At 37.7% G+C, this 27,770-nt stretch overlaps 1 protein-coding gene across 1 annotated transcript in view; it reads left to right on the top strand.

The window, feature by feature from the left end:
- STX7 (syntaxin 7) overlaps window positions 1–27,030 on the top strand; it is a 44,814-nt gene extending 17,784 nt beyond the window's left edge. Inside the window, exons 3-10 of the mRNA XM_083348047.1 lie at window positions 9,741–9,810; window positions 10,420–10,510; window positions 14,643–14,780; window positions 17,009–17,061; window positions 18,216–18,306; window positions 19,356–19,428; window positions 21,831–21,913; window positions 25,413–27,030. Of these exons, the coding sequence (XP_083204173.1) occupies window positions 9,741–9,810; window positions 10,420–10,510; window positions 14,643–14,780; window positions 17,009–17,061; window positions 18,216–18,306; window positions 19,356–19,428; window positions 21,831–21,913; window positions 25,413–25,505 (692 nt within the window). The 3' untranslated portion in view covers window positions 25,506–27,030. The remainder of the gene's footprint in view (window positions 1–9,740; window positions 9,811–10,419; window positions 10,511–14,642; window positions 14,781–17,008; window positions 17,062–18,215; window positions 18,307–19,355; window positions 19,429–21,830; window positions 21,914–25,412) is intronic.
- The last annotated feature ends 740 nt before the right edge of the window (window positions 27,031–27,770 follow it).

Below are 27,770 nucleotides of genomic sequence, written 5' to 3'. Positions count from 1 at the left end.
TTGCAGCCTCCCCAGACACACTATAACGCATAATATTTATGTGACCTATAAATATTATTTCAGATAAAGCAAAAACAATTTAGAACTGTAGCATTCTAAGAAAAAGGATAGACTAAAAAATTCCTCCCATAGATGCTACCTTTCTAAAAGAAAAAGCATTTGTGATGTGTGAATAATTTAATTCTAACTATTTCTCCATTCTAAAATGATCGTGCTAAAGTAAAAAGTCTCAGGGTTTAGGAACCCATCAATATACTATGAGGGCCATGAAGAGATGTCACACCTCCAGTGTTGCTTGTTCCAGAGATTCATCACCACTGAAGCAAAAGCAGAACAACTTCTGTTTTTTTTTATTGAAAAGTTTTAAAATACATTTTATCTTTAACAATCCCCCCTTCTGTTATTCATTTTCCTAATTAAACACCGACACACTCATCTTATCCAACTCTAATTGTAAAGATCCCGTTTGAGTTCCATGTGCAGAGAGAGAGAGAGAGAGAGAGAGAGAGAGAGAGAGCATTACTCACAGTACTTCATTCTTTGCTATGGCTCCAAATGGTCTCCTCTTCATATATCCCATCAAGGCTTGACCATTACATCAGAGTGTGACCAGTCCCACTTGGACACTTTTCTTATGCCTCCCGGTACTTTCACATCAGACTGCTGTTGCCCGATTCAATTTATGTGGGTATTATCTCTTGTTTTGGCACCATCTTTTGTTGTGAAAGCCATTATCTTTCTCTTCTTTGGACTCTTTTTTATAGAAATGTTTTATTGATTTTTATAGTAATGCTTAGCACCTAGTGTGTAGCGTGTTGACTTGGTTCATATATTTTGAAAAAAAGGAGTTAATAGTCAATAATTAATTTTTGTTATTCCATAATTAGTGTATTAATTGTTTATTTCTTTGATCTTCCCTTCTCCCAATAATATTCTCCTTCTTCAACTTCAAACAAATATTATTCTTAATATTTTCAATGCATAAATGGTTAAATATAAACCTTTTTTCATGTTTGTATGAATAATAATAACATCCATGTATGATATTTTTTCTTATCAATGTGTTATTTTTCTAAAAATCATCTTATTAGTTCACCATATATTCTATTTTCATAGTTCTTATTTAAGCTTAATTTCCTCTTAATATTCAAACAATTCTTATCAGTCATAATTTGCTCAATATTAATCATCTGACTATCCAGATTTTCCATTTAGATACACCATCCCAATTTTTTCACATTTCATGCATTATAAAAATACTATACTGCTTATCTCTTATGACATCTACCTATAACATCTTCTCTGATCAGTTTATATTTCACTTATATTTGTAAAAGTTAATTTGTTAAATCACTATATATCTTATTTCCAAAGTTCTTATTTAAGCTTAATTTCCCCTTAGTATTTCAGTCATTCCTGGGTCCTGATTCTCTTCAGTCTAATTTATCTTTAAATTTTAAACTTTTCATTTGCATACATCATCCAAATATTTTTACATTTTACAGTATATATTATGAATAATACTATATTACTTATATCTTAAGGGACGCAGTGGCTCAGTGGGTTAGGATGCTGAGCTTGTCGATCAGAAGATCGGCAGTTTGGCGGGTCGAATCCCGAGTGCCACGTAGCAGAGTGAGCGCCTGTTACTCGTCCCAGCTTCTGCCAACCTAGCAGTTCGAAAGCACGTAAAAATGCAAGTAGAAAAATAGGGACCACTACGGTGGAAAGGTAACAGCGTTCCGTGCGCCTTTGGTGTCTAGTCATGCCGGCCACATGACCACGGAGACTTCCTCAGACAAGTGCTGGCTCTTCGGCTTTGAAACGGAGATGAGCACCGGCCCCTAGAGTTGGAAACGACTAGCATGCATGTGCAGGGGAACCTTTACCTTTTTACTTATATCTTATCCCTCTTATTGTAGGGCCCCTTTATATCCAAAGTTATCTGGTCTTTTAATCGTATTCAAACAAATGTTTGTTCATTTAATACTCCATCTGGTAGGGCAAGTCAAATTTCTTGAATCTGTCTTCTTTTGCCAAATAACTTTCCAGGTTGATATATTCCGCTTGCCAGGAAGTTCTTGTATTTTTGTAAGTATTGTTGGGAGAGGAGAAGACAGGGTGTATAAAATATATGCTTTTTGTCTCCTGAACTCTAATGGTTCTCCTGGCAGTTCTATAGTCCATTTTGTTGAATCTTCTTTCTTATCCTCATGTTTACTTTGACGTTCTGATGAATAAAGTATTTTTTCCATTTTTATTGTTATGTCAAAATCTTGTAGTTTTTTTCCTATTTGTGTTAAATTATATTTCTCTTCATTTGTAGTTTCTCTGATTAAGTCATTTTCTTCTAGTTTATGTTCTGTTATATGATTTGTTAATTCTTTACCATGAATGTTTTTTGATTGTAGATTTAGATTAGAGATGTGCTCATTTATGTCGTCAAAGTTATTTTTGATCTCCTCATGGTTTGAAGCTATTGTCATTTGTATCTGGCCTAGCATTACATACATTTCCTCCTGCAAATTATTTGTCTTGTCTTGAAATGTTGCCTTTGGAGATGTTTGATATTCCAGGTCCTTTAGGAGTAAGTATTAAATGTGGTTTTCTGTCATTTTTGATAAGTATGCAATATCCATGTTGTCTCCCCTTTTCAAATAGTCCTCCATCAGTGCCATAGTCTCTATAATTATCCTTATCAAACCAACCAAACTCAGAATCCAAATAGCCCAATTTTCTTATCTTTATATATAGTTTTTATAATCCACTATATTTCCAATTGTCAAGGCATCAGTAAAATCAGTATTTCATAACAGTTCTTTTATTCAGGGTTCAGTTGTCAACCAGTCAAAATTGCAATTCAGTTTATTTAGCCACCTTGAGTCCTTCCTGTAGATTCCCCCTAAAATATTAGCCCAGAGTCAAAGTTTTTCTTTTTCTGTAAGCAATTCTTGAGTTTAGACAACAATCAGAGTATTTCTTTTCCTTCAGACACTTTTTAATCTCATAGCTGGCCCAATATGTATTCTTTCTTTGTTCCCACCAGCTGTCTTTTGAGGGTTATTAAAGTTCAAGGGAACAGATTATTCTTTGTTTCTGGATGTCTTGCCAATTTCTGAGTCAGTGTTGTTAATGTTCTATGTTCTAGTGTCAGTAGTTGTTTCTTTTCCAGCTTTTTCAGACAAAAAATATTATTTATGATTATTTTTAAGTTTCATCAAAACCCTTTAAAGTAAAGGCTTAGCAGTTTTTTTTATTTCTAGATTTATCCAGACTGTAGTATTTTAACTTAGATTTCAATATATTTCTTTCCCCCTTAATGGTTAATTTTCCATTTCCGTCTATGAGGGAATGGGGGTGTAATCCCCTCCCTTCACTTTTGAGGTTTTCTTACTTTGGGGATCTTTCCCAAGGACTTAGTTACAGAGGACAGGAGAGAAAATCGATACTCTCACCAGTTCCAAGCACGCTGTTCACCCATTGTTCTGCTTCATGCTCTTGGACTTCAGCTGCAAGTAGGATAGGCTAGACGCTGGTGTGCAGCTAGCCTTTTTTCTGTTGGGTTAGAGGGCTGTCGTCATTCTGTGATCATCAGGACACTCCTCTCTCTTTGTCACCTCTCCGGGGCGACTTCAGACCCATTTAGGGCCCCTGGCAGGACAAAATCAGCCATGGGGTGCAGAGCTCCAGTGCAAAAACCAGAAGTCTCTATTTGAACTCTTAATTCTCCATTTTCAATTTCAGCTGAAATCCTCCTGAACAATTCTTCCTGCCTCTATAGCTTGCTTTGAATCTGGCATCTTTTATATGTGTGCATTCATACAAACAAATAGTGTAAAGCTACTAAAAAAAAACATTGTTCCATGCCTTTATTTAATGGTTGACATTACATGCTAGAAACAATAGCAGTTTTAATACAGTTTTATAGAACTAATCTTCAACTTATGACCAAAACTGAGCCTAAAATTTCTGTTGCTAAGCAAGATAGCTGTTAAGTGAGTTTTGCCTCATTTCATGAACTTCCTTGCCAGATTTGTTAAGTGAATCACTGCCATTATTAAGTTAGTAACACAGTTGTTAAGTGAATCTGGCTTCCCCATTGACTTTGCTTGTCGGAAAATTGCAAACTGACCCTGGGACACTGTAATCATCATAAATACATGTCAGTTGCCAAGTGTGTGAATTTTGATCATGTGACCATGATCATAAGGTCATAAGTGTGAAAAACAGCCATAAGTCACTTGTTTTGGTGTCGCTGAAACTTCAAAAAGTCACTAAATGAACTGTTGTAAGCAGAAAACTACCTGTATATATTTAAAAGTATTTGTTAAGCTTGATTTGCTCTACTTCCTCTTTTGCCTTTAACCACATTTTATTTAAATCACAGTTGCCCCATTTGTTTTCATACATGGACATATAAACATTTAACAATGTGACTCATTCTTATTTCACATGCAAATAACATCCAAACTGCTTGAAGATTTGTTGCTTTATGTGTGGTGAAATTGTAGACAGAACACATGTTACACAAAGATCTTTTCCACTGAAAAAGCAAGTTAGTTCTGACATTTTGAATTACGGCTCCCAGTGACCGGTCATGTAGAAGCTGTAGTTCAAAGTATCTGTAACACACCAGTTTGCACTACTAGACTGTCATATATTTATTTAGGTTTGTAAGGCAATCCATCTCATTGTCATGACTCTAGGTTTCATTTTTAAATTGTTTTTTGCTATCCAAACAGCGTTAGAACAAATATATAATTGGAAGTCAGGATAAAACTATAATCAGGCATCAAAATCCAACATCAACACAACTGTTTCACAGGCTCCACCATATATTTCTTCATTGTGAGAGTTTGCAGTGATAAGCAGCTTTTCTGACATATACTGATCATTTGGATCTTCTTAATTAAAAATATAATACAACAATGTATGAACCTAGCCACTAACGAGGGACGCGGTGGCTCAGTGGGTTAGGATGCTGAGCTTGTCGATCAGAAGGTCAGCAGTTTGGAGGGTCGAATCTCGAGTGCCGCGTAACAGAGTGAGCACCTGTTACTCGTCCCAGCTTCTGCCAATCTAGTAGTTCGAAAGCACGTAAAAATGCAAGTAGAAAAATAGGGACCACTACGGTGGGAAGGTAACAGCGCTCCGTGTGCCTTTGGCGTCTAGTCATGCCGGCCACATGACCACGGAGACGTCCTCAGACAAGCGTCCTCTTTGGCTTTGAAATGGAGATGAGCACCGGCCCCTAGAGTCGGAAACGACTAGCACACATGTGCGGGGGAACCTTTACCTTTACCTTTTACTAGCCACTAACAGTTCCTCCCCCCCACCACTATTCAACATTTGAATTCTTTCCTTTTTCAGCTTCAGAACTCCAAATTTGGAAAAGTCCTTGAGTAGGAATGACAGGAGGATAAACAAAGGCAATTAGATTATGCTGTTGACACAGTTTTGTATCTAACCTTAGTACTGTGATTTATTAACTTCTGAATCATTCTAAATTGAGCAAAATTCAGTTTAGTATCCTTCAAGAGTCCTGGAACACTCACCATGGAATTGACAGTAGGAATTTATCTTAAAAAATCTACATGAATTAATGGAACTGCAAAACTATAGTTCATTTGTGTTTAAAATGAAGCAAATGAAGCAATATGGATCAATATAATTGATTCTCCTTAAGTGAATAATTATTTTATACATGTGATCCTTTCATCCTGTGTAGCTGGCAAGGGAGTTGTGATAGATATTATATAATGCAAAGCTTCTATATTCTACTTCTTGTCATAAAAATACTCTAATTTTTACAATTTTCAGGTAATAAAAGTACTACAAATAATCTGCTCTTAAACTATATATAGACTTATTTTTATTTATTTTTTTATTTATAAAATTTATTGACCTCCCATTTTACCATGGGGTAACTCTGGGTGGCTTACAGTTTCATATACTGTTAAAATATAAAAAGACATTAAAACAAGGACACGTGGGGAGGGCGGGGGCAGAGGTGGGATCTGTTATTACTCAATCAACCACCTCCATTACGCTGTTCCCTCACTGGGGCCACAAGCCGACTGGCACAGCCATGACTTTAGGCCCTTACAAAAAGATAGGAGGATTGGGACCAACCTCATATCGAGGAGCAACAGCAGAGAAGGCCCTCCTCCTGGACCCCATCAGCTGGAATAATTGGGCTGATGGGACCCATAGCATTGCCTCCTGAGTTTTCTGGAATGGGGTGGCCAGAAAGCTACCGAATTTCATTGGGAAAGAAGAAAGCAGTAAAATTAAGGAGGCAAACAATACAGGAAATAATGAACAGATGAGCTGCTTTTCTAAGGGTACATTAACAGAATCTTACAGTATAACTCTCCTGCTATCTTTATAGCCTGAGAAACTAAGGAGGGCCCCTTCTGAGCCTCTTGCTCTGCCCCTTGTCATCTCTGGGCTACTCTTACCTCTTATCTGAGCGTTCCCTTGGCATCATCTCTTTACTCCATAATTCAAGGTCTTTCCCACATAGCATTATAGAATGCTACTTTATGTAGTCCTATTCCTTGGGCCTTTTATCTCCTGGTGGTAATCTGATGTACTAAAATATTCTGATTTTACAAAATAAAGATCAACTTATTGATTAGGTTCACATATCTTGATGAATCATAATGTTTATTTAGCATTGACTGAGGGTGTTGTAAACTTTAATCCCTGTGGTTTGTGAACTATGATTTACAGCTTAGTGTTTTGACAACTACATTAGTGCAATTAATGGAATATGTGAATTTTTTGTTATTTTTTTTTAATTCCATTTATATCCCGCCCTTCTCCGAAGACTCAGGGCGGCTTACAAGCTTAGCAGTAGTCTTCATTCTATGTATATGCCTGCTTATTAGGGCTTTCACACACCCCCAAGCGGCATTATTACAAAGTCAGCTTAATTGCCCCCAACAATTTGGGTCCTCATTTTACATACCTCGGAAGGATGGAAGGCTGAGTCAACCTTGAGCCTGGTGGGATGCGAACCTGTACTAATTGCAGTCAGCTGGTGTTATTTAAGGAGGCATTAGCCCACTGCTCCACCAAGGCTCTGTTGAATTTGGTGATTGCTCTTGATAATAACCTATTAAATAGATCAGAAGACAGGAAACTTTGTTTTATAAAAAATGACAACTATATTACCATCTAAAAAAACCCAAACATCTTTCAATTTAATTAGCAGTTCATGGTCTACAAATTTCTTATTTAATAACTCTTCTGTGTAATACAGGAATAAAATAATGATCAACTTTAATGCAGAGTCTTCTGAGTATAATTGACATATTTTAAAAGTAAGATTATGAAAAAAAATCATCTCCATTTATCCCAATGCAGACCTAAGGAATAGTGACAATTCAGAGTTGTTTTATATGTGATCAGTGTCAAGCCATCATTCATTAGAATTTTTTTCCAGTTTTATCTGTAGGATGTAGTGTCTATGGAGCAACCGTTTTTAGATTGACTTTTAAGGACTTCCACCCTCATAGTTACATGCTGATCTATAATATTTTTGCTGCTTGAGTCTCATAAGGAGTAATAGTAGCACTTTTTCTTCTTGCCAAATATGTTATCAGTGCATGTGTCAAGCCGTTCTAGTCCTAGGAAGACATGGTTGTAAACAATCACAATCATTTACAGTAAAGCTGAACACTTCCACCAGTCTACGTTTCTATAGTCTTCTTGATGTACTTTAGTATATTGAGGACAAGTCCTACACTAGGTGAGGCCTTGATCATATCTTGTAAGCAGCAGTAGCTTTTGCTGCAGACTCATTCTCTAGCCATTGGCCCTACTAACTTGATATGATGGGAGTTGGTTCAAGACATTCGGACCATAGCAGGCTGCCCGCCCTGTTCTAAAGCAGCATAGTTCTTTTAATTTTTTAATCAATAAAAAACATAATTGGCTTATTGAGTTTTCTCCATTTTAGTGGCCCATCCAATACCTGAAATGCTAACATTACACAGTATAGAAGTCATGGAGAGGAAAGGAGAAGTGTAAGAATATAGTTTATAATTTATTTTTTTTCAAGAAGCTAGCTTTCAGTCAACCTTAACTAGATTCAGTATAATTAATTAATGCCACATTTTCAGTCAATCTACTGCATGAATAAATGATAACATCTCCTTCAAGTCAAGCTTTACTCTTGGCATCCTTGTTTTCTTGGCAACATCTGGGAAGTAGTTTGCCATTGCCATTTGGACGTTCCAGCTTCGCCTGCACTGCTGATACCACCTGGAGATCTTCCATTCAAATGCTAACCTACTTAGCTTTTGAGCTTAGACAAGGTTAGCTAGATACTGGCACCCATTGGTTCACATCAACAAAGAGACTGCCAAACTAACAAATAGAATGTTTCCTTGTAACTTAGCCTAAATCTTTATTTTTTAAAAAATTGCTCTGAATTCATTTTAATAGAAGTTTAGATTTCTTTGGTGAATTTTGACATGGAATTAATCGCTAAGGCTGAAGAAATATGGCCAGCAGGTGGCAATCACTCATAAAATGTCCTAGTGATCTGTAAACCAATTCAGACTGCATTTAATATGTGCAATTAATTAAGTAAATGTAACATCTTTCAAAGATAGGTTAATTCTGAATGATAATCTTAAAAGCCAATATGTCAGCTTATGCATTTCAAGGATTTTCAGTAGTTCTACAAATCATTTTTATATATTTTCTCTAACCATGATCTCTGGGAACTCTTAAGAATTAATTTAAAACATTCTGGGGGGAAGGGATATATACCGTATGTAGCAGTCTTAAATTTTGTTCTTTACCTTCTTTTTTATTTGTCATCTCGAACTACAAGATGGGTGGCAAATAAATTTAATAATTAATAATAAATGTAAAAAATTTAAAAATGCTTTAAAGCAGACTTTTTTTAAAAAAAAAACAACCTTTTTCAATGTGAATTACTAAAATCCTGTTAAATTTGACTTTAACCATAGCAAAAACTATGGTTAATATAGTTTCACAAACCTAAGATACTTTTAACAGCATTCCCCCCACCCCCTGCATATCGAATATTCTATGGTTTGGGATGATGCTCTGGTTCATATTAATTTTCCTGGATGTATGTTCAGTATGTTGAATTCTTGAGTAAATTTATTCTGGTTCTCTCTGCCTTCAATGTACCTGTCTAGCTAAAAGTGTTCACATTTAACACAAATGGTGGGCATCAGTTTGGGGAGGACTACACCAATTTTAGGTCTGGAAAAGTGAAGTCTAAATTCAAAAATAAAAAGATTACCTAACAATTGATACATGTATCCTTTCAACTTAACCACCCCTTTATATCTGTCATTACAAAATACAAATCTTTTCATTCTTGATTTCATGTGCCAATTGATGTATATGTAAAGTGTTAATTCTAGTGAGCATATCCCATGACTTATGTACATATGGGTGAAGGTTTTGGAATTTTTAAAGTAGGATTCCTAATTACAACAACAGATCAGCCCCACATACAATCCTTTCTTTTTTTACTAAATTATAAGTAATCTCTTTACATTTTAGAGCATATATGCTGTGATCTATCTTATACAGTGTGCATGTATATTACAATAGTTGTGTTGAATTGGATCTTCTCCAACCCTATTAACCGGTATGTATTTCTCAATTTTCAATTAGGGATGCATGACGTTTTGGTGGAACTGTATCACTTACAAAACCTTTTCTTCTCTCCCCCCCATCCCAAACAGCTGCAGAAATACAAAGAATACTGAATCAACTTGGAACCCCACAAGACACACATGAATTGCGGCAACAGCTGTAAGTGCTTCATGAAATGACCTTTCATTTGGTTGCATTGTAGATAACTTCTCAATAAATGCTGGGATCTTACCAAAGTGCTTAGCATCTTGAAAACATTTGAGAACAAAATGAAAGAAAGGGAGGGAGGGAACATTTATCTGTTTATTGACATGTTAATACATCAAGTATATTGTTGGCATTGCCAAACATCCAGATGGAAACAACCTTCCCCCCACCATTGAGCTAATAAGAGCCATCAAATTCATTCAGAAAGTTTGAACTACACGTTTGCTACCTTTGACATTTATCATTGAATATTGCAGTCAAAGTGCAATAAACTCAAAAGTGAAGATTTTGTGAGCCTCTTTATGTATAAATACTAAATTTCTTTCATAGATTTTATGTCACCAATTTTGATCAATCACTATTCTTTTTATGAAAGGAAATCTGCTTCAGCGCTATTCAATTCTTTGCTTTTAGTTTGCATTGAACTAAAGCCAGGAGTTATTTTGAACACATTCAGTAATAAACATCTATTTCCCAAAGGTTTATCTTAAAGACAGTGGATAGGGATACAGTAATGTTTGTAAAGTAAGCCAGCAAGTCACCTGTAACTTTCTCTCCTAGGCAACAAAAGCAGCAATATACAAATCAACTTGCGAAAGAGACAGACAAATACATAAAAGAATTTGGATCTCTGCCTTCAATAAGTGAGCAGGTATATGAATGTAGTGTTTGTATAAACAGTTTAGTTTTTTTTATTTTATTTTATTGATTTCTGAGGCAAATACAGGAAAACATACTAAAAGAAGTTGGTGTATTTGTCACAATTAAAAAGCTGGATATTTCTGAACTGTTTGGATTATAAGGTTGGCCTGCTGATTATAATCATTGTAACAGCACAATGATTGGCAGAGCTGGTAGATTGGTAGATTGCTATTGGTAGAGCTGGAGATTTTAATTTCAGCAAAGATGTACTATATTTTTAAGTTCTTTAAATAATTTCTGAACTACTGGGCTGACATATTAATAGGACAGAAAAGTTAACGTCTCAGCTTTCACTTACTACTTCTCCTTGCCTGCAGACAAACAAAGCAGGCAGATATGCAGAAAATGTACTTTAAAAAAAAAATCCTGTGACACGTTTCCTTGAAAGTTTTCATAAAAATGCAGCATCCTTTTGTTTGTAATAGCCATGTTATCCCACTAAGATCAGATAGAAAGTTTGGCATGTCCCCCCCCCCGAACTTTATTGTGATATTATAAGTGAAGTTCTTGTTTGAGCATGTAAATGAATTGGTGTGTGTGTGTGTGTGTGTAATGTGATACTGTTTCTTAACTTGAAGAATAACAGCCAAGAAAACAATCTCATTATCTGAATACACACTTAAGTTCCCTATAGCATAGAATCTTTTCAAAAGAGCAATAATTTACCTGGCAGACACTCTTGTGTAAGCAATTTCATTTTCTCTTGGTATGTGTTTATTTATTTTATTTATTTATTATTTAAATTTATATACCGCCCTAAATTTATATAGAGCCTTGGTGGAGCAGTGGGCTAATGCCTCCTTAAGTAACACCAGCTGCCTGCAATTAGTGCAGGTTCGCATCCCACCAGGCTCAAGGTTGACTCAGCCTTCCATCCTTCCGAGGTAGGTAAAATGAGGACCCAGATTGTTGGGGGCAATTAAACTGACTTTGTAATAATGCCGCTTGGGGGGGGGTGTGAAAGCCCTAATAAGCAGGCATATACATAGAATGAAGGCTACTGCTAAGCTTGTAAGCCGCCCTGAGTCTTCGGAGAAGGGAGGGATGGATATAAATGGAATTAAAATAAAAAACTAAAAAAATAAAAATATTCCCGTAGGACTCAGGGTGGTTTACAGGGAAAATTAAAATACATAACATACAAAATTAAAATCAGTTAAAACTATGATTAAATTACAGTCCCTGAAGTTAAACTAAAACCCAATTAAATTAAATTAGTTAAAACCCCTCAGTCTGGGCCAGACAGCTCGAAGAACCAGGTTTTCAAGTCCCGGCGAAATGAGCGAAGGTCGGGGGCAGTCCTGAGTTCCGTGGGAAGTTGGTTCCATAGGGCCGGCGCACCCACAAAGAACGCCCTTCCCCTGGGAATAACCCGCCGGCATTCATTAACCGGTGGTACCCTGAGAAGGCCCTCCCTGTGGGAGCGCACAGGTTGATGGGAAGTTGATGCCGGCAGCAGGTGTTCCCTTAGATAAACCCATTTTAACCCATTGCTTTCTTCTCCATATTCTCTCCCATCTCATCCTGCCCTCTCTTAATTAATAGCAGTAGGGCAATTGCCAGCTACTGCTTTGGCTAGGCTAGGGGAAAGAATGTTAACAAATCTTCACATGAGATATGAGGTTGGACTAAAATACTTGAAATATGGATGTATTATTTTTAGATCAAAACAGGTGGCTGAAGGTTGAAATGTTTTGCGCATCCCTCTCGATTATTCTCTTGGGGGATGTTTATGTAAAAGATATATAGCATAACGTTTCGTTTGGTTTCATTTTGTTTGTGCTGTAAATAGCCTCCTGGGCTTTTGAGAAAAGAGAAGTTAAGTTATTCATACTTTTTCATTTAAGTTGATCCAGCACACATGTGTTGGAAACATGTTTAGTTTATCAGTGGATTATATTTAATTGATTGATTGGTTAGTTCACCGGTCTGCAACCCGCGGCTCCGGAGCCACATGCGGCTCTTTCAGCCGTCTCCTGCGGCTCCCAGTCCTCTGCCATGTGCAGTCCAAAAAAAAAAAGTGGGACTAAAAAAGTTCAACCAATCAATTCAAATATGCAGGGTAGGTGCATATCTTGCCTTGGCTCCACTCTTCAGTCAAACCCTGTTCTGCACATGCGCGCATGTACGTGCATGCATACACATTTTTTGTGGCTCCCAGTTTTTCCTTTTGTGAGGGAACCGGTTCCGAGTGGCTCTTTCACTGTTTCAGGTTGCTGACCCCTGGGTTAGTTAGTTAAAACAAATTCATATGGCCACCCAAATCACACATAGTTGACTCCAGGCAGCTTACAACATATAAAAATCCATAACATAAAAACCTATAATAGCAATAGCACTTAGATTTATCTACTGCTTCACAGTGCTTTACAGCCCTCTCTAGGTGGTTTACAGAGTCAGCATATTGCCCGCAACAATCTGGATCCTCATTTTACTGACCTTGGAAGGATGGAAGGCTGAGTGAACCTTGAGCCAATCAGGATCAAACTCCTGGCAGTGAGCAGAGTCAATTACTGCATTCTAACCATTATGCCACCATGACTCCCTCTAACCTCCTATAACCCCATCCTCACCTCCATGGCAGCAGCAATACAATCAGATCAATCACTTGATTGCTCCTTCTCCATTCATGGTCCCCAGGTCCGGTGACAAGACCATGTTTTTAGGTATTTTCAGGAAAACAACAGAGTGGGCTCTTGATGTTCCATAGAGAAGAGGCTACCACTGAAAAGGTCCTTTTATATGGTCTCATCAAATGTATTTCTAAAACCAATGGGACCCTGACTTCTTATATATTCCTTGCATTCCTATTTACCTATCTATCAGATGTAGTATGTAGTACCTAAAGTAGAAGGACTAGGACCAAAGAAACCCATGCTGAATTATCTACAGTATTTGATAGTCCTCTTCTTGATGACTTTAGTTAATTCTCTGCCCAAGTTACCCCATACAGTTGCAGGGAAATAATTAGAAGGGATATCCATGTACATCACCTTGAACTTCTAAAGGAAACGCAGAATATACATGTGGTTAATAAATATTCTGAGTAGTTTGGCATAGGAGCTACTAGAATATGGATACCTTTGGGTAGGTCACAATTACCCAAAATAGATTTCTGTTTGTACTGGTTTGGCAGCCCTTAAAAGTACTCCCCATGTCCATTTAGATGTCTAAACATTTATACTTCCATATAATCCATTCAAAAAGTATTATGGGAATTTCACTGATGTGAAAAACCTTAGCGTCTTTATAAAGAAGATAATTTTAATATCCAGGGATATTATAACAATAGTTAACCCTGTCATAAATAATAATGAAGAAATTATTTTGCTTGCATTTTAATATGAACCTCATCTTCACTTCTCTATATTCCCTAACTGAAATATAGTTATGTACATATATCCCCATTTTCCCACATTTTGCAATGCAGTCTTGAAAAAGAATGGAAGAAAATGTGTATGTTGGGAATGCACATGAAGGTGAACACATTTTTTTCTATGAACGTCAAAAAGAATTGCAAATGGGTATAAAATATTAATGATTTGAGTTCTGTGCTTCTTGGCTGCTTTGAGTTTTAACTTTTATAATGTTTATAATTATTTTTATTTTGATATAATTTTGTTCACCACCAAAAGTCACTCATTGAGGCGGATGGACAGAGAGATAGATAGGAGTCAGAAGAAACTGAATTGAAATCAACATATGTATTAAATACATACATATTTAAATTATATACTTTATAAAACTACATAAAAAGAATTGGGGTAGATGATTGCAGAATACTTTGTCATAGTGATTGAATTTTTACCAGTTTGACATTCATTTTAAAGAAATGATTTGATTTCCATTGGAATGTGAGATGGAATTGTATAAGACAATTCTTTGCTGGGTGCACACCTTACGTTATAGTGTAATATAATGGTATCATATGATTTGTGAACGCAGTCTATAGGTAGAGGCCTGTCAAATTCCAATAGTAGAACATTGTATAAAATTAAATTTCTCCAAAGTTCAGCAGATTACTTAAAGAACTGGTTTGGGGTGAAATTACTTTGATTTATTTGTTTGCCTTCTTTGTTCAGCGACAGAGAAGAATTCAAAAGGATCGACTAGTGAATGAGTTCACCACCACACTTACAAATTTCCAGCGGGTCCAAAGACAAGCTGCTGAGAAGGAGAGAGAATTTGTAGCAAGAGTTCGAGCCAGTTCTAGGGTATCAGTAAGTATAATGAATTAATCCACCATTTCACTAATTCTGGAAAATATTGAAAGAAGTGAGATAGATGACACCATTTTTTTCTCATTACAGTGTATGTTTTAGAGGGCATGATGTACAGTAGTAATATCATTTCTGTGCAATCCATTACTAAAGTCCCTTTAGGAAATGTAATAGTTGGTCCAATGCCAGATCTTCTGGAATCACAATAAATTATACAGTTAAGTAAATAGTTTGAGAGAAGAGGAAATAATTGGGAGATTTTATTGTGTCCAAGGAATCATGCCAGCCCAAGCCAGATCTGAATACATGGTGGACCAAAAAGGAAGACTCTCAGCCTTATTTTTGTCAGTGTGTGAGATTTACAGATACCCGAATAGAATAGATAACACTGTATGATGTGCAGGTATTTGATATTATACTTGCCTAAGCAAATACTTAACTTAAGACTCTCTGCATGTTTTTTTTTCCTTCTGTTGGATCATATCTGATTCTTAGACACTACCTGGACAAGTCTCTACAAGTTTTCTTGGCAAGGTTTTCCAGAAATGGTTTGCCAGGGCCATCCTCCTGGGATTGTGAGAAAGTAATTGATCCCAAGTCACCTAAATGGCTTCGTGCTTAAGGCAGGACTAGAACTCATAGTCTCTTGATTTCTAGTTCGATTCCTTAACCAATAGACCAAATTGTCTCTCTAATCATTGTTTTCTGCTAAAAAAAAATTATGAAGTTGAAGTCTGCATTGAGCAGTGAATCCTAAGCAGTTATTGTGGAACTGGGAAGTGTATTAACTTGATCCTTATTTAGGTGAATTTAAAACTGATAGAATATTTTAATCTCTTCATCCTATACAACCTCCTGCATCCTTCCCCAAAAAGGCTTTATCGAGGATTGGTATACGGGATAAAACTGATGCTATGGAAGGAAAGTAATTGATCCCAAGTCACCTAAATGGCTTCGTGCTTAAGGCAGGACTAGAACTCATAGTCTCTTGATTTCTAGTTCGATTCCTTAACCAATAGACCAAATTGTCTCTCTAATCATTGTTTTCTGCTAAAAAAAATTTATGAAGTTGAAGTCTGCATTGAGCAGTGAATCCTAAGCAGTTATTGTGGAACTGGGAAGTGTATTAACTTGATCCTTATTTAGGTGAATTTAAAACTGATAGAATATTTTAATCTCTTCATCCTATACAACCTCCTGCATCCTTCCCCAAAAAGGCTTTATCGAGGATTGGTATACGGGATAAAACTGATGCTATGGAAGGAAAGGCTAATCTAAAATTGGATCACTCTTGCACTCATCTTACAATATTTAGAGGAATTTCCCAATCCACCCTCAAGGGTGTTCGGGGTCACAATAATCAGAAAAGGCAGTTTAATCTTCAGTCTGCAAGAGTTCCTATTTTACATTACTATTGTAAGCAGTTACATCTAACCTTATCCCAGTTGTTTTTCCTTGCACATTATAAGAACTGTCTGACGTCCTAGACCAGACATGTCAAACTCGCGACATCACATGACGTCGTGCGACACATCGGAATTTTTTTCCCATTGCTGGCAATGGGGTGGGCGCAGTTTCCTTGTGATGCATCCAGCCCAGGGGCCGGCAGTTTGATAGCCCTGTCCTAGACCTTGTTTTCTGAAAATAGGAAAATAAAATGTCCCCAAGCCAGTCAGATGGCTAGTCTCCAACCTCCATGATGGCTCTTTTCTGTTTTGCCTTCATTCTCTGTCTTTCAGTACCTCATAGTTATTTTTAATCAGAAAGATGCTGGGTACATTCTTTTTGGTCTTTCAAATTTTCAGTATTAAGCCCTAGTTTAAATCACACTTGTGTTTGGATTTGGCCATCACACGGTCTTGAATGCTTTTGCTACACTAATCTTCTAACATCAGACTCTAGGACTACATTTCATAGTCCCCTTGATCTCTTCTTGTTATATCAGAGTTTAATTTGGGACGACAGTTCAGTTGTCTAGATCTGTTCTTTTATCTGATTAAAAAACCTCAGCCCCCTTTGCTTGGTGTAAAGTGGTTTAGTTCTGATTTCTTCATACTTTGGGCCATGGCTCCCTGTTTGTGTTTTCCTTGCCTCTTTGAACAGTTGGATGCACCACAACTTCCGTGCACTCCCATTGGATTAAGTGCTGAAATCTTGCTGGTGAGCATTGAAGTACATTTAACTCCCCTCCCAAAGTTGTAACCTGTTATTTTTATATCATTGGACAGGGTGGTGCCCCAGAAGACAGTTACAAAGAAGGAACCCTTGTATCTTGGGATAGGTAAGAAATATGATAGAATATAAAATCATTCCACTAAAAAAATATTAAAGTATGAAAAAACCCCGTGTTTAATTTTATTACAATAGCAATAGCATTTAGCAATAACACATAGACTTATATACTGCATACACAGGCACACACACACACACACTTTATTGGAACATAGGACAAATCTTAACAGAAAAAGTCTGCATCTTGTTCCACCAATGAATTTCAGAGAAGTGTTCCAGAGCAGCAGTAGACAGGAAAGGAGAATTTATTTGGAGGCAATCTAGTTATCTTGATTTTTGCATTAAGGTTCAATGGGCTGAAAAAACACAACGTAGAAAACATTTTCTGTCAGGATAGTATAGGTCAGGGATAGGCAACCTTGGCTCTTTTATGACTCATGGACTGAGCATGGCTGGCTCAGGAATTCTGGGAGTTGAAGTCCACGAGTCATAAAAGAGCCAAGGTTGCCTACCCCTGGTATAGGTAATCCTCAATTTATGATCAGTTGCTTAGCAACTGTTTGAAGTTAAGGTGGACATATCTGGGGGGAATACTTACAACCAACTTCTGATGGTTGCCCCTCCTCCATGGCCACATGACTACACTTCAGGCAGTCAGTAACTTCCCCACATTTGTGACCATTTGAGTCCCGTGGTCACATGACAGCATTTTACTATCGATCACCAAAAACTAGCATTTGCAAAATTGGCCCATGGCAAACCTTGGATTTGCTTAATGGCCACCACCCAAAAAAGTCATAAAATCAGGTCAGTCATCGCTTTACAACCATCACAGGTTATGGCTGTGGTGTGCTGTATTATAGTCATAACCAAGGACTACCTGTAACCTTAGTCTCCCCAATGACTCAGAAGCTAATGTAATGTTTCCATTGAAGGGTCTAAATAGGATTGTAATTTGAATGTATAAACTATGATAAAATGCATCCCAAAATTTCTTGAGAAGCAGCCTTTAAGAAGTATCTTGTAATTGGAATAAAAAAGGATGCTGTGCTTCTTTTATGAGAGATTGAATTACTAGATTCTTAGTAAGTAGGAATATTGGGATGATTGCTTTGTACCCATTACTCACTTTGAGGTTACAGATCTCCTGAATTTAGGGTGCATCTCTTTTAATGGAGTGTTTTGTGTATGTTTAACCCAAAGCCAACCTCAGACCCAAATACTAGATGAAGAAATCACGGAAGATGATCTTCGTCTTATTGAAGAAAGAGAATCAGCCATCAGGCAGCTGGAGGTGAGCACTGGCTGTTGATATCAAGAACAAGATGTGATTGATCATATTATGTCCATGAACTAAAAGAGCTTGAGATGGAGCTTTTTGCCCTTTAAGTTATTAGCTCCCCATAATTAATGAATAAGAACCACCTTACTCAGGACATCACATAGCATTACCATAGTTTACAAGAGTTTAAAGTTTGCTTTCTTCACGAATACCAAAGTGTCATTAAAATGGTCTTTTCATAATCTTGAACCTTGAAGATCTGCTATGGAGGTTAGATTCTGATTCCCAAGACAAATGGATTTCCCCAGTTTTGGGGTAAATACTGCTATCAAATAACCTAAGCGTAATCTACACACTCAACAGAGAACTTCCTAAGACAAAAGTACACCGATTTTGTAAAATCCAAAGACTTTGATTTAACTAAGGCTATGGAACCAGAGATACTAGATACGTCTGCTGTTCCCATTATTGTTGTATGATATAAACATGAATTAAATAATTGCCTCAGAATTCTTGTAAGTTTTTGTATTCTTGTTCATGATGTCTGTGATTTTTAAATGATTTTATTGGAAGAATTAAGCCTAAAATTATATTTTGAAAAAGATAGGAAATGAACAAAGTCATGTTCATGCTTAGGTTCAGCATTTGAAACACATTTATTCTGCTTTCTACTTGTCATTTTTCATTCTTTTTATTTTTGCTTTTAATTAAATAATATGCACACAAATATACAAAGGTTTCTCTGTGACATTGATACGGGTCACACACAAACACACACACCGTATTGCACTGTTATCTGTATATAATCTCTGTTAATAAGCAACTCATTCATAATTTTTATCCTACCCTTCAAATTTACACTCTCCAATGGTGGTTTTCTACTCTCCTCAAACATTAACATATTACAAATTGAAAATTGCTTACCAACTAGATGTCTCATCAAAACATCTGTCCTATGTCTGTTTCCTCTGTTCTTTCTACTCTAAATTACTTGCAGTTTATTCCTGTGATTGCATTGTTCTTATTTGATCATTGTTTTAATATAGTTTCTTTCTTCATAGTCAGACATCCTTGACATAAATGAAATATTTAAAGATTTGGGGATGATGATTCACGAACAAGGAGATGTGATAGGTAAGCAGAGGTCAACCTTTTGAGATCTTGCTTTTTTGTCGCATTTGGGCATGCTTGTTATACTGTGTTAGCTTTTATAAGTATAAATGTTGTAGCAGTTGAGGAAAATCTAGAATTATTTTAGGAAAAAGACTTGCGTTAAGAGGAACTTTGGTATACCAGGAACTTTGGTATACCAGGAATCTGAACTGAGATTGATTCAAAATGCATCATGGTCCTTGAACATGTTATGTAGCTAGGATGAGAGTTTTAGCCCAAATTACATGGGAGGGTTAAGGAATGCCTTGTTCATTTTCAGTATAATACCAGCTGTACTTAATGGAGGTACTTAATGTAACAGCAGGTACTCTCTTTGGGAACAAGAATATTCAAGAGTTAGAATTTATTAAATTGTTCCCTAGAATTTTTCAGGTTTTCCTGAAGCTTTACTTCTTGTAGTTTTACTCTACAGAGAGTTCAGATCAGAGAGTTAAAATGATCAGGATGCATAGCAAAGTTGTTAGAAGTATTCTAGTTTAATTATGTATGTATGTATATGTACATGTATAAAAATCATGCACAGAATATATATAAGCAATGAGGTTTTTAAAGTCTCTTTTATTACATTGTTTATGCATAGCTCATTTCGTAAAATAGTTGTGATTATAATACAAGAAGTGAGATCCATAATAAAAAGAAGTATGGTATATAGGAAACTATGCTTGAAAACAAGGACAACAGTGGGCTTGACTAAAATGCCAATCATTTGCAGATTCTTTTTCTCCCCTCCACCCCATAATTTACATGTATTCAATGAGCTTTTTAAGGGTTTAGTCTCTTTCTCTTGTCTTGATTCCTATTGGGGATGTCAACGCTGCTAACATCGGATGTTTTTGCATTGACAACAGATGGAGATGCAGCCATTCTCTTCTTTTTGCTTTTAGAGTTAGATGTTGCTGGGGGGGGGCAAATGTGCACAAGAGTCTAGCTGGACATAATAACACTGGACCTAGTGTGAGAACCAAGGTTATTGAAATAGATGATAAGAATTGGCTGGAGAACTGAAGGGGAATCCCGCACTTTAAACTAATTGGGGAATATGATTTATGACTGTTAATGGGAGGAAGGAATTGTGCTCTGATACTATGTGCTCAGGGGAGGGGAATTCAATTTATGTTAGTACCGATGCTATGCTACTCAAATAAAGATTCTTTAAGGTAAACAATGCCTCAAAGTTATTTGAAGAGTTTCATCTGTCGGAACCATGACAGGGAACAGAAAACACACATTTTCCTGGTATCAGGATACTGCTACTGGCATATCTAGCAGCATCTGCACAGATAGTCCTTGGGCTTATGACTACAATTGAGACCAAAATTTCTGTTGCTAAGTAAGGCAGTTGTTAAGTGAGTTGTGCCTTATTTTACAATCTTTGCTATGATTGTTAAGGGAGTCACTGCAGTTGTTAAGTGAATCATGTCATTAAACAAATCCAGCTTCCCCCATTGACATATCAATAGCCAACTGGGAAGGTGATCACAATGACCGCAGGCCATTGCCACCATGGTACATTCATGCTGGTTACTCAGTTCCCAAATTTTGATCATGCAGGAACATTAGAACAATTATAAGCACAAGGACTGGTCACAAGTCACTTTGTTCAGTGTTGTTGCAATTTCAAATCTTACTAAACAAATGGATGTAAGTCGACGATTACCATGTTGGAAGAGGCATTGAGGATCAGTGATTTAATGACGCTGGAGAAGGTTTCTGTTCCAATGGTTTGAGTTCTAGCATTGCATGTCGAGTGAGCTCCTGTCACTTGTCTCAGCTTCTGTCCACCTAAAAGTTTGAAAACATGTTCTATGTAAATAAGTAAACTAGATACCACTTTGGTGGGGTGCGGGTAGGACGAGCTGGTGCTCCATGCAGGCAGTCAGATTCCTACCCTCTGAACCTTCCCGGTTGCGGCACCCCATTTGCAAGGCAGCTCCAGGGAGGGAAGGGTCCTTGGATGACACTACAGGAAGAGCTGCTTGTATTTCTTTGTGGTGCAAAGCCAGCTCGCCCTCTAGTGGCAGACTGTGGGAAGTATGCAAGCATTTCCTACAACGGAGGTGGTACCTTGGCAGCCAAACTACTACTCTGCAATTGCACTGTAGTTTCCTAGCTAATGTAACAATGCCATGATGATGATAGTAGTAGTAGTAGTAGTAGTAGTAGTAGTAGTAGTAATACCTGTACTGGAACATATACCGTTGTCCTTGGTTTTAATTTAGTATATTTTTCAAACCATTGTTGTTGGAATTTATCTCAAAAGTTACAAAATGGATCCAAAACTATAAAGTCTCAGAGCAAGATGTTTCTGCCTGCATGTCAACTGTAGAGGACAGATTGTAATGCTTTTTTCTCCTTTCTCAAAGATAGCATAGAAGCTAATGTAGAAACAGCTGAAGTCCATGTTCAGCAAGCGAACCAGCAGTTGACAAGAGCAGCAGAGTACCAGGTAAACAAATAAGCAAAGATAGTACAGATTGTCCTTATTTAGTAACTGCAATTGGTTCTGACGACTTAGTCATTAAGTGAAAGGATTGCTAAGTGAACATGTGACATGGGGGAGGGAGACAAAGATGCTGCCACATCAATGGTTGCTACTGTTTCATTTAGATAAAATTCTGTGGGGCCTTTGGTGCTGTCTGACCTTGTTATTTTTTTTGCAGATGTTTCATGACCAAGCTAGTTGGTAATGAAATAAGTATGTTGTGCATACTTGCACCACAACTGCACAACACTAACTTTGATGTAAAATTCCAGTGGAAAATAAATTTGATTTTCAATCATCCAGATTCTGGAAATAATATATCTAACCTGGCACAAAAATTAGTGGATTTTGATGCCACCTGCCAGTGCTGGAAATCTCTGAGTAGGATTCTCACTTTGCATGGCATCTGTCAAGTCTCTCTGTTTAAATGGGGTAGAGTATCCTCCCCTGAACATGAATTGCTCCTTGTCAGATGCTGGATAATTTAGTGACTAGCTGCCATTTGAGAGCTTATGCAGGAGCTAACAAACACTACACTCAATTGGATAAATTGCCTAGATATTAATATATAGAAGACTTATTCCATTCTCATGAACCAACGTGTAACCAAGTGTAACCTATAACCTATATACAGTGGGGAGGGAGGAAGTATTTTCCCTAACCCTAACCATGCTGATTTTGTACATTTGCCCACTGACAAAGAAATGATCAGTCTATAATTTTAATGGCAGGTTTATTTTAACAGTGAGAGACAAAATAACAACAAACAAATCCAGAAAAACGCATTTCAAAAAAGTTATAAATTGATTTTCATTTTAATGAGTGAAATAAGTATTTGATCCCCTATCAATCAGCACGATTTCTGGCTCCCAGGTGTCTTTTATACAGGTACCGAACTGAGATTAGGAGCACTCTCTTAAAGGGAGTACTCCTAATCACAGCTTGTTACCTGTATAAAAGACACCTGTCCACAGAAACAATCAGATTCCAAACTCCCCACCATGGCCAAGACCAAAGAGCTTTCCAAGGATGTCAGGGACAACATTGTAGACCTACACAAGGCTGGAATAGGCTATAAGACTATCGCCAAGCAGCTTGGTGAGAAGGTGACAACAGTTGGTGCGATTATTTGAAATGGAAGAAACACAAAAAAGCTGTCAATTTCCCTCGTTCTGGGGCTCCATGCAAGATCTCACCTCATGGAGTTTCAGTGATCATGAGAATGGTGAGGAGTCAGCCCAGAACTACATGGGAGGATCTTGTCAATGATCTCAAGGCAGCTGGGACCATAGTCACCAAGAAAACAATTGGTAACACACTATGCCGTGAAGGACTGAAATCCTGCAGCGCCCACAAAGTCCCCCCGTTCAAGAAAGCACACGCACAGGCCTGTCTGAAGTTTGCCAATGAACATCTGAATAGGACAACTGGGTGAAAGTGTTGTGGTCAGATGAGACCAAAATCGAACTCTCCTGCATCAACTCAACTCGCCATTTTTGGAGGAGGAATGCTGCCTATGACCCCAAGAACACCATCCCTACCGTCAAACATGGAGGTGGAAACATTATACTTTGGGGGTGTTTTTCTGCTAAGGGGACAGGACAACTTCACTGCATCAAAGGGGACAATGGACAGGGCCATGTACCATCAAATCTTGGATGAGAACCTCCTTCCCTCAGCCAGGGCATTGAAAATGTGTCATGGATGGGTATTCTAGCATGGCAATGACCCAAAACACACAGCCAAGGCAATAAAGGAGTGGCTGAAAAAGAAGCACATTAAGGTCCTGGAGTGGCCTAGCCAGTCTCCAGACTTTAATCCCATAGAAAATCTGTGGAGGGAGCTGAAGGTTTGAGCTGTCAAACGTCAGCCTCAAAACCTTAATGACTTGAAGAGGATCTGCAGAGGAGTGGGACAAAAACCCCTCCTGAAATGTGTGTCAACCTGGTGGCCAACTACGAGAAACATCTGACCTCTGTGATTGTCAACAGAGGTTCTGCCACCAAATACTAAGTCATGTTTTACGAAGGGGTCAAATATTTATTTCACTCATTAAAATGCAAATCAATTTATAACTTTTTTGAAATCAGTTTTTCTGGATTTTTTTGGTTGTTATTCTATCTCTCACTGTTAAAATAAGCCTACCATTAAAATTATAGACTGATCATTTCTTTGTCAGTGGGCAAAAGTACAAAATCAGCAGGGGATCAAATAATTTTTTACCCTACTGTATAACTTGTTCAATTTCTCATGCCATACAAAATGGGCCACATATTTCCATCATATGTGCACCATAGTATTATGTCCTCCTTTTTTATATTTTTACTACTGTTATCCACATACTGGTAGTCCTTGACTACAACAGATCAGTTAGTGACCTTTTAAAGTTATAGCGCAATTGAAAATAGTGACTTATGATTCTGTTTCACATTTACGACCATTGCAGCATCCCCATGGTCACATGATCAACATTTGGATGCTGGGCAACTGGTTCATATTTATGACGGATGCAGTGTCCCGGGGCCATGTGATACACCTTTTGTTATATTTTGGCAAGTTAAGACAATGGAAAAGCCAGATTCACTTAACGAGCCTAATTTAACAACTGCAGTGATTCACTTAACAACTGTGGCAAGAAAAGTCATAACATGGGGCAAAATCCACTAAACAACTGTCTTGCTTAGCAACATAAATTTTGGGCTCAATTGTGGTCATAGGTTGAGGACTACCTGTGCTCTGTGCCATACTCTAAATCAGAGATCCCCAACCTTTTGGGCACCAGGGACCAGTTCTGTGGAGAGAGGTTTTTCCGCGGACCACAGAGGGTGTGGTTTTGTGTGCTGCCAGCATCCCACAGATGGGACTTCGCTTTTTTGTACGGACCAGTTGCAGGCATGCTGTGGTCCAGTACTTGTCTATGGACTGGGGGGTTGGGGACCCCTGTGCTAAATAAAAAAATTGGTGTAGAGCAGACATGTCAAACACAAGGCCCGGGGGCCGGATCTGGCCTGCAAAGTGGTTTCATGTGGCCCGCAAAGCCATCCTGGAAACAGTGAGGGAACGGCCCCCACTGCCTTTGCCCTGGCCCAGAGACCCTCCTTCTGCCAGAGACCCTCAGATCTGTCCCACTCCTGCCCGGGCCCTCATAGGCACCCTTGATGCGAATGATGTAGAGCTGGCCACGCCCACCCAGTAGGCCATACGCACTCTAGCAACGCCCACCCAGTAGGCCACGCCCACCCTGGCCATACCCACCCGGCCCCCTGAGGGCAACCGCAATGTTGATGCGGCCCTCAATGAAATTGAGTTTGACACCCCTGGTGTAGAGGGAATCTATGACATAAAAGCCCATTATTGACACAGGCAAAAGTACCTTATTGAAGCACTCATTTGAGAGAGATTGAATATGCTAAAATGTATATTCCTGTACCTAACAGTATCCTTTTTTTTTACTCTCATTCAGCGCAAGTCCCGGAAGAAAATATGCATCCTCATTCTTATAGTTGCAATAGGATTAACGGTCCTTGGGCTAATTATATGGGCATCAGTAAAGTAAATTTTGCAAGAGGCTTCTGGTCATGTCCCATTGTGAAAGCTGTTCAGTAAATTATATGTCAAGCTTGATAATTTCTGCTTTATCACAAGCTGCATTTTTAATCCAAGAGTGCTTTTTCTTGGCTTCTATATTAGGATTAATTTGAAGTTATCATGTCTATCTAATTCACCAATATTTAACCCTGGGAGAGGCAAGTTTTTATTTAGTACCTTCTTTTCATTTCTTCTCCTCTGGGCCTAACTACTTGGAATTCTGCATACAAGGACATTTTTACCTCATTGGATCAAGTGGGTAAACCTTTCACACATGGATCAAAGGCTAGATAGAGGGTGTGTCTGCAGGGGGCGGGTACTGTCAGTTGTCAAGCACCAATTTAATCTCAATTTAACTGCAACTTTATAGGAACAAATACTTTTTTAAAAACAAAGGCTGTCTTTCTGATAGGCATGTCATGTGTCCCATCTTTGAGATATCATGTATTGTTCATTGATTCAGTCTATAAATCATAGAACGATCTATGTCCATTTAGCTTACTCTGTGCCAAGCTTAGTTCAAGTAGGTTCTTGGATTGTCATTTTCTGAAATGCATTTCTGCTGTTTCTCTTTTGCTTAAAATCATTGTCTTTCTATTGCCACATTTCGATGTATAAACATGATACTGGGTATCAGCAAGCCTGACCAATTCTCATTGAACAAGAAAGCTTGGGCAATGTAGATTTTTGTATGTAACTTTAAAGTTGAGCATTTGGGACACACTTCAAATTAGTTGTTTCCACTTTAATTTGTGCACACCTTAGGCGGTTGAAGTTTAAAAGCTATGGGCAAAGTTAACGTGTATAGCTGCTTCAAATTTACCTAAACTTTATATGGTTTAGATGCCCATAGTTTGCACTTCTCTCTTTGGAGAACTATTGTTAATTATGTTGTGGGACACAACTGAATGAGGCAGTGGGAGCTCTGTGAGTGGATTGAGTCATGACTCTGAAATCCTACATTCCTGAGTATATTTGTGACCCACAGGGCCCCCAAGAAACTTTTAAACTGGCAGTGAAACATAGTCAAATCATCTAGCTCCCTATTTGCATGACTTCAGATTTAAGGGGGAGACCTTACGTAGAGCAATCAATAGCAATTTGAATTATACTTGAACTATTTCAGTCAACTGCCACTATGAACAGCTGATGTTATATCCCATTTTTAATAAAGCAGTTAATCCTCTTTTCCTCATCATGTAACTACTTGGGTACTAAAATGTTTGGTTTCTGAAGAATTATATAAAGTTTAATGGTCTCGAGATTAAAGGTTTTTAAAACTGCTTTTTTGGGTGCCATTTTGAGAGAACTTAAATTTAAAAATATGTTATTTGCCAGCTAATCAGTTCTTTGCTTTTTAAAAAATGTATTGAATTATACTGTATAAATTAAACTTATTAAATTACTGTATAAATGTTACATTTTTGTACAGCAGTTTACAGGATAAACTCTTGAGACTTAAGATTTGGGGCGGGTGGGGGGGGAACTAAAGCCAAACCTGGATTATACCATCTAAATAAAGATACCTTAAAAAGTGAATATGTTGCTATTTATGTTTTATTGTTACATCTTATGTGTAACGTTTTGGAAGGAGGGGATCATAGGGTGAAACATCCTCCAGAAAAAGAACACCAACTAGGCCAGGGGTAGGCAACCTTGGCTCTTTTATGACTCGTGGATGAGTCATAAAAGAGCCAAGATTGCCTACCCCTGAACTAGGCTAGTAAAAACAATGCTGCATTATTTGAACTTACTACAAATGTCCTGCTGGTGGTAGTGCTGTTACACTGATTCTCATTTATACATGGGTCTTTGCCATAAGGCCGTCCCCTTGTCTCAAGGGGCCCTAGCAATATAGCTAAAGATTGTACATGCAATATTTCCCCTCGTGCAGAGAGTCAACAACAAATCTGTTTATCATTTTACAAGAAAAAAATGTAAAAACCACATTACTAAGAACTCTCCAGTCTAAATTCCTAAAAGCACATTTGAGCCTTGGGAGAACCAGAACACATTTTGATTGAGTTCCCTGAACATAAATAGAATTGTCAACAACAACAATAGTTGGAATGGACCTTGGAGGTCATCTAGTACAACCCCCTGCTCAGGCAGGAAACCCTATACCATTTCAGGCAAATGTCTGTCCAGTCTCTTCTTAAAAACGTCCAGTGTTGGAGCATTCACCACTTCTGGAGGCAGGTTGTTCCACTGGTTAATTGTTCTAACTGTCAGG

The sequence above is a fragment of the Vipera ursinii genome (assembly GCF_947247035.1).
Source record: "Vipera ursinii genome assembly, chromosome: 1".
Taxonomy (NCBI): Eukaryota; Metazoa; Chordata; class Lepidosauria; order Squamata; family Viperidae; genus Vipera; species Vipera ursinii.
This window is presented reverse-complemented; position numbering and strand designations above follow the sequence as displayed.